Raw genomic sequence first — 12,809 nt, forward strand, 5'->3', positions numbered from 1 at the left:
TTCCTTCTCTTGTGTGTTTGGTCTCTTCATTAATTTGAAAATCGTGTTCCAGGGGCATCCGTTTCCTGCAGATTTTACGGATGCTGCACGTTGACCGTCAGGGCGGTACCTGGAGGCTGCTGGGATCAGTGGTGTTCATACACAGACAGGTGAGTTTGGGCACTCTCAGGAATGGCACAGCTGATAAAAGCCAAAGCTTTTATATTAAGAACAGCATGCATTCAGCCCTGCTGCTGCTATCACTTATATTTAGTGTGGAGGCAGGTAGTAATTTATTTTAACCAAGTGTGGTTGTTCTGTCTTATGTTCACAGCCACTTTGGCAAATTTTGACTTGACTCAACAACAGAAAATGAGACTTCTGAAAACCAGTCCTAATATTTCCTAAAATATGTATTTAAATTCCAGAGTTGTTTTGAATCTGGCACTGTTTGAAAAAGTTACTCAACTACTTTTTGGTGGCCAGAAGGTTAACGAGTCCTGTGTGACGAGGTTGTTTTGACTCTGTGTTGTCCGTGGATCTCAGTGGATTTTTGTTAATTTGCATAGCCAACACTCAGTCTCAATATTTTTAATTGCTGAAATTGCATTTTTCTCTTCCAGTTATCCTTTATGACCTTTTAGTGTTAGGAAATTTAAGTGTCTCAATGAGATCATAATGCCATTATTTTGATTGTCTTTGCAGGAACTGATAACTACACTCTACATTGGATTTCTGGGCCTGATTTTTTCCTCTTATTTTGTGTACCTGGCCGAGAAAGATGCTGTAAATGATTCTGGAGAAACAGAGTTTGGCAGCTATGCAGATGCCCTGTGGTGGGGAGTAGTAAGTATAGCAATTTTACATGTTAACACTGTCCAATAAGGAGTAAAACTCAAGCAAGCATGGAATAAGAAAAGCGCTCTGAAACAGCTTCTTACTGCTTCAATATGCTTTCTGCTTTTGTAATTCCATGACACTACAAAAATACTACAGATGGTCAGTCATGTTATGTGGTGTTTACAGTGTTATATGATCTAAAGTGATCACATTACATTAAAAAAATATAGAAAGACCTGTTCTATTTCTTTATTGTATCTTCCCTACTGGTACTGTGATTATTGCTTGCTACCTTTGTCATGGTAGTGTTCAACTGTCTCAGATGTTAAGAGTCTTGCTAAATCAGGGCTAGGTTTTTGAGAAGGTGGTGGTTTGTTTTCTTTGTCCATCTTTTTGTTGGCTTGGGTTTTTTCCCTTAAAACAGTTACCTGTGTTTTGCAGTTTGACGTGTGACTGCAATTTCCAGTTTATTCAGAATGGACTAATTCTGGAGCAAGAAGTATCTCAGTAAATCCAGGCACAAGACTATTCTAAGATGGTTATACTGCTTTGGGAGTCACTTAGTGTCTTTACACAGCATTTGTCTGTGCTATATTGTAACCATCTTGTTTAGAGATTTCTCAGCTTTTTCTAAGGTGCTGCCACATCTTTGGTGTAGATGTATCTTTAGTTCTGGTAGTAAAGTTCTCCTTTACTGGTATCCTACTGACAGTGTCTCTTTGTTTATTATATGCACTTACTGGTGTGGCAGCTCTATTCTGGGATTGTATTTTCATAAACATTTTAATTGTGTTGCTTCTGTTGGTAACTATTCAGTTCTCACATGATATACAAATACTAGGCTGGCAATTTTGTTCTGGGATTTCCCATCTGTAATTGTTCTCATTACTGTTTCCTGTTGCAGTTCAAAGAAAGGTACTTTTTAAAAGCTATTTTTCTGTGTCATTAGCATTCAAGCAATGACTTTTAAAATCTGCTTTAATTCTATTAGCTTAATCAAACCAACTGTCATCAGTAAGTGCTGCAGATCTTTGAAATGCAGAGATAACATACTTGCACTTTCAAAATGTGCTGATCTAGAGCTTTTTCTTTGCTGCTTTTTAAATAGGCATTGTTTTAACCTTTTTTTTGGTTAAAAATAATACTAACTAGTAAATCTTCTGTATAGGAGTGAAAGGACTAACACCTCCATTTTAATAATAAAATATATATACATATTTAAGAGTATATATTAAGAAATATTTTTAATAAACCTCTGCATGTGTGTGCTTATATAGTCTTCTCTTTTCAAACCATCACTTGCTGTTTCAGGAAGGAAAGAGCCATTGGTGAGCAAATCCACTGCAGGTCTGCTGGTCCTGAAATGCATATGTAGCCCTTTTTGAATACAACAGGTTTTGTTTTGTTGTATTGTTTTGCTGCTATGATCTGCTCTAGAATTCTTTCTTCTTGCTGTCTGCCATGGTTAAATACAGGCTTTCTTAGGACCAGAAGACTTACTGTGTAGCACAAGAAAGTGGCTTTCTGTCAAGTAGTTTTTTCAATGCTTTCATGTCATTATGGCATTTTTATTTTCCACTAAATTGGTCAGATGACTCAGTAATTAACAGTGGCAGATGTAGCTGCATTTAAAAGCACATGCTGTCATTGGCGTTGCCATTAAAAACTGAGTATGTGAAAGACCAGATTGGCTTACTGAAAATACAGTCAAACCTCCCATAGAAGCAACACGATCTGTCAGGATATTGAAATATTCTCCTTTCAGGGAATTATTGTTCCCTTAATAGGCGTGCCAGTTATTTTGCCTTGGTAATTACAATAAACTTATTTAATCAATACATTTAATTATGATAATATTTTTTCCTCTATTATAGCTTCTATTGTGTTGTAGCCTGGCGCATGAAGTGTGAGACAGCATTCAATGAACACATAATGTAATTTCTTTAATATTAAAAGTAGAATTAGGTCTCCTTGCTCTAACACATCTCCACTAACTGCTAAGAAGATTTAGCAGAACAAAACTGAGATGGATTCAGGTCCATCTATTTCTGACTTCTTGATAGTGTAATAATTTTCATTCTTTCTGCTAGGGGAAAAAAACCCATAAAGTTAGGACAGAGAAGTTAGCCCACAGAAATTGTGGCTGCCCTATCCCTGGAAGTGTTTAAGGCCAGGTTGGATGGGGCTCTGAGCAACCTGGTCTAGTGGAAGGTGTCCCTGCCCATGGCAGGGGGTTGGAATTCAGTGGTCTTTAAGGTTTCTTCCAACCATTCTATGATTCTAAGAATAGCTGGGAAGTCACAAGGATTCTTCCTAATAAAGGTCTCAAACTGATAAAAAGAACCTCCTCAAGTGATAGATCTTGAAAGCAAGTTTTTAGATTGTTTAAACAACACAAATTCTGGTCAGTGAAAACCTGACCCTGCTGAAGAGGATAATTCACAGCTCCTGTCTCAGCCACCATCATGAATAAGTGATCTCTCTTCTCTGAAAGTGCACTTACCTGACATAGTAGAGAATGCTTCAAAAAGTCCTTGACAGTGTTTTCACACCCCTTATCTCACTCTCCAGCACTGTGCTTTTTTGTTATCTCAGTCTGTGTGTGCACTGCTAAACAAATCCTTTGGGCAGCAGTAACAGAATATGTAATATTGCTGAAGTAAACCATATAAAAGGTCTGTGCTACCACAACTAAACTGCATCTGGAGTTGGGTACTTTCATATTGCTGTGCTTTGCTGCCTATAGGCACACCCCTAGGGTGCATAACTTGTAATTATGTTCTTCATTGTCATTGTTGTTATTTATAAGTCTATATTGCTTTTCCATTTTCATATGTAAATTGGCCTCCTGGGCTTTATTTGAATTTCCTTGAGAACTCTGGGCTGTAGCAGTTTGCCATGCCAGTTATGGACTTCTTGAAGAAACCTAAGGTTACCTTATGGCATAAAGAGTTGTCTGTATTATTGCTGCTTTTGAATGCAGTGCAAGCTGTATAAATTCTGCCACTGGCAGGATATCTGTACATCCTTCAAAAACAGGGTTGGTGTTAGCAAGTAAAATAAATGCAGTGTGGTGCATCTTTAAGTTCTCCAGTGCCAGTATTCAAAATTAGTCTGCATATATTGTCTGTCATGTCCAGACCAACAGTTCTAAAGACCTTTATATAGATTCAAGACCAATAAACCAGGAAAATATTAAAAATAAAATTTAAAAAACAGACACTTAAAAAAATAGGATAAATGTTCTCATTTAATCTGTCAGAGATTCCTTCAGAAAGCATTACCTGCTCAATGTCTCTGTGGGTTTTGTGGGTCTTAGTGTTTGTTTGTGGGTTTTTGTTTTGTTGTTGTTTTTTTCTCCACCTCCCTCTCTCCTTCAGCACTTCAATCCCATCTCAGAGCAACTGAGAGGAGCTCTGCTTTTGATATCCACTGAATAAACACACAATTTCCAGCCTTCACTTTGGAACAAACATGCCTCAGAAAAACTGTGCTAACCGTCTCTTTGATCATGAACACTATTTCCAAAAGCAATTATTGAATATACCCACACATGGGTATTTCTCTGTGCCTTTTCCTTTGAATTAAAGTAAGCAGTTTTCTGCAAATTACAGCTTTGCTTGAGGATTTATTGTTCCTTTCATTATTACAGTATAGAAGATAGGCTTTTTCACTAAGGACCAAATTCAACAAAGCATTTACAAGTTTGCTTATTCCTAAGCATTCACCAAACAATGTCCTGTTTAGTAAAGCTCATGAGTATTTGCTAAATGTAAATTGAAAATCAAAGTTCAGGGAAAATTTGCTGAAAAGTTAAAGGAAATTCCACCCAAAACTGCACATGCATAAAACTTCTACTAAATTAAAAGTAATTTGACTTAATTTATAAAATATTTGGACATAAAATTTAAAAAATAGCTTCATGAAAAGTGAATGGATCACTGAATAGCTTAATGGATCTTGTATTATGCAGAAGCCCTTTCCCCCCTCTTCTCTATTAAAAAGACTGTAGAGAACTGTACACTGACTTAAATGTTTGACAGAAGGGATCATGTCATTTTTAGTTTCCATGTGGTTTACAAGTCAATTGTGCCAGCTATACACTTGTGACGTCCTTTTTTTTAAAAAAAAAAATCTGATTTTGGGGATTATGTGTTTGGATTTTTTGTGGGTGAGTCGTTTAGTTCAGGAATTGTTGGAGCAGGGAGATGAAGATGATGAAAGATGAAGATATTTTTAAATGCTTTTTGCAATTCATCCCTTCCTTTTGCAGCTGCCTTCTCATCTCTGAGCTTTAACTCCATGGTGGTTCCAACTGCTTTTTGTTCTCGTGCAAGGAACTCTTATGGGGTAGATGTGAAGAAACCTTTTAATTGTTACTTGCGAAGCACAGATGTAGATATTGTTACATCTAGAGATTCTTGCATTTTAGAGGTGTTTTCTATCCAGATTTTCCCAGATACACAGCAAGGATTTAATAGACAGAACGTCCTTACTTAACTGATTTGTTTCCTGTGCTCACTTTAGCCTGATACAGCCTAAAATAAAATCCTTTCCCTACTCAGTGCTGATGAAAATTACTATTTCTTCTTTCTGGGTGGGTTTTTTCTTCATATTCCCCCCTTCAGACTTTTGATTCATATGTAATAGGAACAACATTAGTCTTAATGCTTAAATCTGTGGTGATGTTCATCAGATCAAAGTTCTAAAATAGTCAGTGGATGAATATGATTTTGTTCCTAATTAAAGCAATTGTTTTACAGACTTTTCAATGAAATTCAATGTGTGAGCTCTTGTATTAATTTAATTTCATTATGCCAACATGCTTACTATGCTAGAGTAGAAGTTGAGTCAGTATTTCCATTATAATATCCTCTTTTACAACTGTAAAATTAGTATTGTGCTCTTTAGGGAGTTTTAATCCAGCTGTAAAAAATGTCTTAGGGCAGAAACTTGGCATGTAATATTTCAACAGCATATATTTTGGGGGAAAAAAGAAAAATGCAATTTCAGAATACAATGCATTTGTAAATGGTTTAGAGTTATGAGGGCAGAGGAAAAAGTTAACTTCAGACTTTGATCTGCAACCCAATTTCCAAAATGTTTTTTTTTTAAAATTCTCCTACTTCCATCACAGGAAATACTTTTTTTTGGGTTACTGATGAATCATATAAACCAATTCAGAAGGAAGGGGCAGGGATGTGGTGGGAAAGGGGAGACAAATACCCAGATGTGTATGAATTCTTCTTCAGCTATACTTCAATCAGCTCAGGAGCACCTATTTATTTTCCCATTTTTAGTTAATGTGTGTATTTCAGCATGAGTTTAAAACTGTAATACAAAACAGTTGATAACATTTTTCTCTTACAAGGATTTATAATTTTTTTTCAAAAACAGAGGCACAAATCAATATTTTCTCTCCATTTTCTTGGTAAAAAGGCATTGGAGGCCATAACTTTCCCCATCATTGTATTTCCTTTTTTTATTCCATATTTTTGAAAGTGAAATTGTAATTAGCTTTTAGGATTTTTTTTTTTCAAGCCACCCTCCTATGTTGGTAAGGAGATAACATCACTCTTCCATCCCTTACCAAGTCCTGAATTAAGGTAGAATTTTAATAGCAATTTCAGGAATACAGGCAAAGGTGCTTGGGTAGTTAACTAACCCTTGCAATGCTTCTGTGGGGTATGAAACAGTTTTGGGAAAAGGCCATGTTTTAAAAACTTGTATTAAAAATTAATACTTGGATGTTTTGAGTATCAGCGACCGGCAAGAAACTTGCAATGAGCATCAGCACCTCAAGCTGCCCCTTCTGTTTGTGTTTGATTTGCACACAGGTGGGCAAGTTCAGGACAAGGTGAGGATGGCCTGTGTGTGTGTGACAGTGGGACCAACATCTGAGTCCCCCCCTGAGCCCACAGGGTCAGAAGAAAGTCTGACCAGCCAACAATTGGGCTGTGCCTCAGCTGCTTGAGGGCTCCATGTGGTTTGCCATGCTCTGATTTGGTTAGCCTGCCTCGAAGTCACAGATAAAAATATCTCTAATTTACAAATTCAGAAATAGCTGGTGACATAGGTGAATTTAAATTGCTCTCAGATGCCAAATGTATCCTTCTGCTTCAAACAAATATGTTCTTTCCCTGAGCTCATGCAAATGATGACTTTTTAAGCCTTGTTATCCTACATCACTGTGGTGGTAATCTTTACTTCAGTGTTCGAAAGGCAAACTCAACAGATGTTTCCTGCATGCATGCTTTAATTTATCTGTTCCTGCTCTCAGTGTTTTATATGGATTGGTGATTCATTAGACTGTTTTCAGGGTCTTTACTACATGGGAAATGTTCAGCCTCTCTTGCTATTTATACCAGTGTTATCTCTAGAGTGTCTCATGCCTAACTGCATTGCAGTGCCTGGTTACAGTGTGTGTGTGCTCTTTCCATGCAGCAGTCCTGCAGTGTTCTCAGCCCATCAACCACCTCGCCAGCTCAAACTGCTGGCAGCCTTTCCCTAAGGAAAGTGTGTGACATGGACAGGCAACCCCTATCCCAATAACTTCATATGCTGTCCAGTTGCCTCAACCATGAATACTTAAACTGATGGTTTTACTTTGCAAGATTTTAAATGTGTGTTTTGTTTTAATTCAGTTTTCTGTATGTCTTTCCATTCAATATTAGGTGGGGAAGCAAAACTGGAAGGAAGATTTAACCTTCATTAGTGTCACACGGGCTGGCAGTGGGAGAGTTAGGAATGCAGCTAATGCTCCTTTGAAATAAATAAAAAAGGGAGAGAGAGCAACAAGCCCAAAGCACCTTGTTAGTACTTGCTGTAATGCCCTCTTTATTTCTCTTTGCAGGTGACTGTTACAACTATTGGCTATGGAGATAAAGTGCCACAGACCTGGATAGGAAAGACAATTGCATCTTGTTTTTCAGTGTTTGCCATCTCATTTTTTGCACTGCCTGCGGTAGGTTATCGTGTACTTTTGTGACAATTTGATTCATTAGTTATCAGAGGGAACTTCTGTTATTGATTCTTTAAACTTTCGTTTAACCTGGTTTTGTGTAAGCTTCTATATTGTAGCTGAAATTTATGTAGCTTGTAGAAACAAAAGAGCTTCTAGAAGTAGCTAAATAAAAATGCAGTGTTTTTTGTATGCAACACTAGATTTGAGAAGGATTTGTATTTGAGGAAGAAATGTTTAATTCCATGTAATTTTCCCAGCCTATCTCAGAAGTGTAAAGAGAATTATTTCCAATTACTTCTTAGTGATGACTTAGTGATGTTTTGGTTTTTTAAAGGCATTCACTCATAGTTTGCTCAACTGATTAAGTCCAAGGTGATCTGGAGAATTCTCATGTGCATCCTACATCTAGAAAAGCTTCCAAAAATATGTCACTGGCAGAAGGACAGCAATCAGCAGCCAGAGACACCGATGGAGCTCTTCACAAAATTATTCATGTTCTTGGCAAAAGTGCTGTTTTCCAAAGTGACCTAGAACTGACCTTTTAAAGCTGTTATGGCACTTTGTTTGCACTGAAAACAGGTTCCTGAGTGCTTTCAAACAAGAAACAAGGCCCTTGAGTACCAAGGGTAAATTCAAAATCAGCAAAACTTGGACTGCAGTTTGAAAAACCAAATATTCAGTGCCAGGTGTAGCTAAGAGTATGTTTTCCACAAATTTAGCAATACTCCTGACTTGTGCTGTTAAAACGTTTGTGCCACCTGAAGCATTCTGTTTACATGTTTATTTTTTCAGTTCAGGGACACAAGCAGTAGTGTTAGCAGATGTTTGTGTAGTTCTAATGAAGAAGTGGTGGGGATGGTACAGATTAGATAATACTTTTATGCCAGTACCACAAAAGTTCTTCACAGCATGAAATAGTAGCTACCAAAACTCCAGTGACCTTTTAAAATTAATTGCCTAATAATATTAAAGGTAATAATCTTTTACAGAGAAGAATAAATAAGTTTTTTTTTAAATTCTCCAGCCTCAGTTTGCCTTTAGAGCATATGCTTCCCCCCCTCCACATTCTAATCTCTTCCACTTTTAGAAATCAGATAAGTGAAATGATCAGTATGGAAAATGCCAAAACCTGCTTTTTTGACTGAGGAGTGTTGGTGGTGGAGTATTTTATTTGGGTTTTGTTTTGGTTGGTTAGTTTTTTTAAAATTGCTCTAAAATGCCTCAAAAATGTTTTATAAATGATTGTGTAGCAGCCATGCCTTCACAGCCATGTTTTATGTTTACCTGTCAGATTTCCCTCGTCTTTGTTGAAGTAGAACAACACCAATCACCCCTTTATTAGTGGGATTTTCCTCACTGTGTGAAGTTGTTCCTGTGGGTTGGCCCAAGGGGGAATTTGGGGTTTGAAGCTCTATTGCAGGCTTTCTTGTTGGTGTTTTAAGTAAGAGGATCTGGCTGAGATCACAGTCAAAAGTGATTGTAGTGGCTAAATGCAGCTGGTGTGGGTTCTGGATCTGGCAATGATCCCTCACTTCCCAAATATGTGGTGTTTGAGCATCATCATCTCTTTGATCTTTACTAAATGAACGTAATAGGAAGGGCATTTCATGTTCCTCTCAAAATATTTAATGATTAATACAGTTCTTAGAGGTTGAGCCAAGATCCCTGGCTGCTCTGATGCCGTCTAAATGTAGAAAAAGTATTGTGCTTTCCTTGAGTAGGTGTAATCATGTAAGTTGATTTATAAAGGATTTCATTTTTACCTGTTAGTAAAACTTGTGTTAAATATGCCTATACCTGTGCAAATGGCCACATAAATGGCTTTGCTCTTTACTCAAATTTGGATTTCATATCTATACTACATTTGGAGTCTAGTTTGGGTTTCACACCATCCAGTGCCATTAGTCTTTGTTCCTAAGAGTGAATTAGGTGGCTTTGTGTTCAACTCAGTTGACCACTTTGAAATATGTCTTTTTCTCTTCTTTATTCTTTTTCCTCACATGGATATATATGGATATATGGACGTAGAAATTACCATACCACAGTTAAAAGGTCTAGTGGCTTACATCATGCCCTGCCAAAGCTTTATTTCTCATAAAAATGTAGTTAAGCCCATCAGGTTGGTTTTTTTCCCCTATTCCCCTACACAAGCCGTTGTGAGACTTTTAGAGGGTATGAAATGTCATTTCTGTTTCCTTTTTTGGGTCTGAGTCCAGCAGGCTTTGCATCAGGGCATGATAGCATTCACAGTTGGCCTCAGCAAGTAATAACCGAGACCAGAAATTTCACTGTATTAAGTCATTTCCTCTAAATAATTAGTTGGGTTTTATGATGCTGAATAGAAGTTTATTAACACAACATAATCTGGCATTTTTATGTGTGGCTCTTTCCCTCCACTCTTACAAAAAAAAAAAAAAAAAAAAGAAAAAAATTTTTTTTTTTTCTTTCCACAGGGAATTCTCGGTTCAGGCTTTGCCCTAAAGGTACAACAGAAACAAAGACAGAAGCATTTCAACCGTCAGATTCCAGCTGCTGCCTCACTCATACAGGTACTGAGTTCTTGCATATGGCATACTTTCATTTCTTTCCATTTATAGTAGGTTTTTTGTTATAATGGTGTTTTTTTCCCCCATGCCGTTGGCAATTTTTCCCTCCCTGATTCCCATTAAAAACTATACAGAAGTTACAGATGCAAGCTTTGGAAATCCAGTATTTAATGTAAACTAATGAGCAGAAAAATGCACTCCCAAATCAGTGTAAACCATTTAATTCAGTTGGTTAAAATCAAAACTGAAAGTTATCCTGTAATTATTAAACAATTTACCTGTGGGAAGTGTTGTGAAATGTTATGCTTATAGTAATGAAAAAACAAAGAGGAAGCTTCATGTGGAATTGTGGTTTTAAAAAATACATTGTTGCTTGTAAAGACAAACGTGAAATATGCTTCATTTGGTACAGCTAAATTCTTAAAAATTTCAAGTTTAGGAGAAATATGTCAGAATCTTAAATAGGAAAATGTTGTTTGGACTTTTCAGCTCTAGAATAAGGGGCTGGAAACCACTGGGATTCTTTAAAATCAGTCTTTTCATGTAGAATAACTGACAGGAAAATATTTATTCTCCTGTTATAAGTGCAATTGCAGTTCAGTATCAGTATGGTAAAAGAGATTTTATCCTTTACTTCATTGGAGCCAGCATTGCACCCTGGAGGAGTATTGACATGGTTTCATTCTAGGTTTTTCCAGCTTTTCCTCCCTCTACTCAGTACCTGCACATAGCTTTAGAAGCACAGAGATCAAATTTAAAAGGAAACTCGATGTACACCATATCATTTTTTCATTCTCATATGAGTTATTTCTCTAGCTTCATGAGTGAATGTGGGTTTCCAGGTCAGGATCTTTATGGAAACAGTAGCTAACTGTAAAGTTTATGCTTGAAACGAAACAGTCCCAGAGTTAATGTGAAAAAGGCCCTGGTTATAGCCCGAGATTAGCTAAAAATCTTGAGACTCGTATGGTATGGTTGTGTAAGGAATGGATTTTTTTAATGTTCCTGCTGATTCTTTTGGGAAATGAACACCAAATTATTGGGAAGCCTGGGGCTGCTTGTCCAGAATGTTGTGCTTGACTCTATCAGAAATGTTAAGGAGGAGTAGAGGATAGACAATGAGTTCTGGTGTACCAGTTCTTAATAGCTGTAATTATGATTTATTAACAGTCTCAGTCTTCTGAATGCCCAATTCAGTAACTGCTCTACAAATGACTTAAAAAAGATTGTTCTTGAATCAAGATATTTACAAAATAGGTATAAGATGAGAGAACAGCCCAGATGAGTCATTTTCTTTCCTTGTATTCCTCCTGGTTTCTTCTAGAGATCATTTGTTTCTGCCACTCTTCTGTTAATCATGGAGGGATTTATATGGTGATATAAGTCCTTTCCTTTCCAACTGCTGTTTGTTTAGCTCTCTCATTCTGCCTTGCTTTGTTTCTTTCATCTAGGGTTTTCTGACCTTCCCTGCTTTAGATTGTTTGTGTATAAGTGTGTCCTTTCTTCATGTAGTAAGTGAGGATCTGCCTTTTTAATTTGGAGACTCATTATTAATTAATTCTGGTATTTACACAGTTAAGAGAGAATGCAGTAGTGTTTTCTTGTTGGTCTTGTTTCCTAGCCCTGCTTTTCCTCCCTTTTGCCTTAGAACATGGGACTTTAATCATTGGTGGTTGGCAAGAGGGAGGTCTGGGTTTGGGTTTTGGCTCTTGGTTAACCACTGGTACTGTTCTGTTGTGGCCACAGTTGCATTTCTTCATATGAGTATAGCCCTACTGACCACATCACAATTCCTTTTTTTTTTTTTTTTGGTCATATTTTTGTGAGGCATGATAGAACAATTTTTGTCTTTTTCTGAGTAGGAGTCTGTAACGTAGGATGCAACTGGTAAAATGCCTAAAGTCAGGTAGGAAATTGAGGCAGAACATAAAATTTGGACCCTTTTTTGAGTTCAGTCTAGAGCTCATTCATTATTTGTTTGTTGCTACTGAGAATAAAAGTTGCACTTGAAAAGACTCATCTTTCTGTGTGGTTTCCCAGTTCTAACTATGTGGTTTCTATTTACTAAATAAGAGTTCTAAACCATGCTGGGTTTGTTTCCAGAGGGCAAATTCAAGAATGTCATTAAATAAAGAACGATTGACATGCTACTTGGAAGTTACTGTGTTGTACAGTGAGCTACTGATCTCATTGATTAATTAATTATTCTGTTGCTTAAAACATTTGTTCCAGACTGCATGGAGATGCTATGCTGCAGAAAACCCAGACTCTTCTACATGGAAAATATACATTCGAAAACCTGCCAGGAATTATCATTTGCTCTCACCCAGTCCAAAACCCAAGAAATCGGTGATGGTATCAATAACTAATGTTTCATATTATAGTAATCCGAAAATTTTAAATCAGATTGAGTTTTTCTACTCTCTAGAGATTATTTGTTCTGCTTATTTTACAGATTATTACTTGGTTTCGAATTTTGA

At 36.9% G+C, this 12,809-nt stretch overlaps 1 protein-coding gene across 4 annotated transcripts in view; it reads left to right on the forward strand.

Annotated features, from left to right (window-relative positions):
• Nucleotides 1-12,809, forward strand: part of KCNQ1 (potassium voltage-gated channel subfamily Q member 1) — a 331,377-nt gene that overhangs the window by 80,867 nt on the left and 237,701 nt on the right. For 3 of the 4 annotated variants that reach the window (XM_064425245.1, XM_064425248.1, XM_064425249.1), the window contains exons 5-9: nt 53-149; nt 685-825; nt 7,673-7,783; nt 10,237-10,332; nt 12,562-12,684. In XM_064425245.1, the coding sequence (XP_064281315.1) occupies nt 53-149; nt 685-825; nt 7,673-7,783; nt 10,237-10,332; nt 12,562-12,684 (568 nt within the window). The remainder of the gene's footprint in view (nt 1-52; nt 150-684; nt 826-7,672; nt 7,784-10,236; nt 10,333-12,561; nt 12,685-12,809) is intronic. The other variant, XM_064425246.1, reaches the window with a different exon arrangement.

Source organism: Passer domesticus, chromosome 6 (genome assembly GCF_036417665.1).
Source record: "Passer domesticus isolate bPasDom1 chromosome 6, bPasDom1.hap1, whole genome shotgun sequence".
Taxonomy (NCBI): domain Eukaryota; kingdom Metazoa; phylum Chordata; class Aves; order Passeriformes; family Passeridae; genus Passer; species Passer domesticus.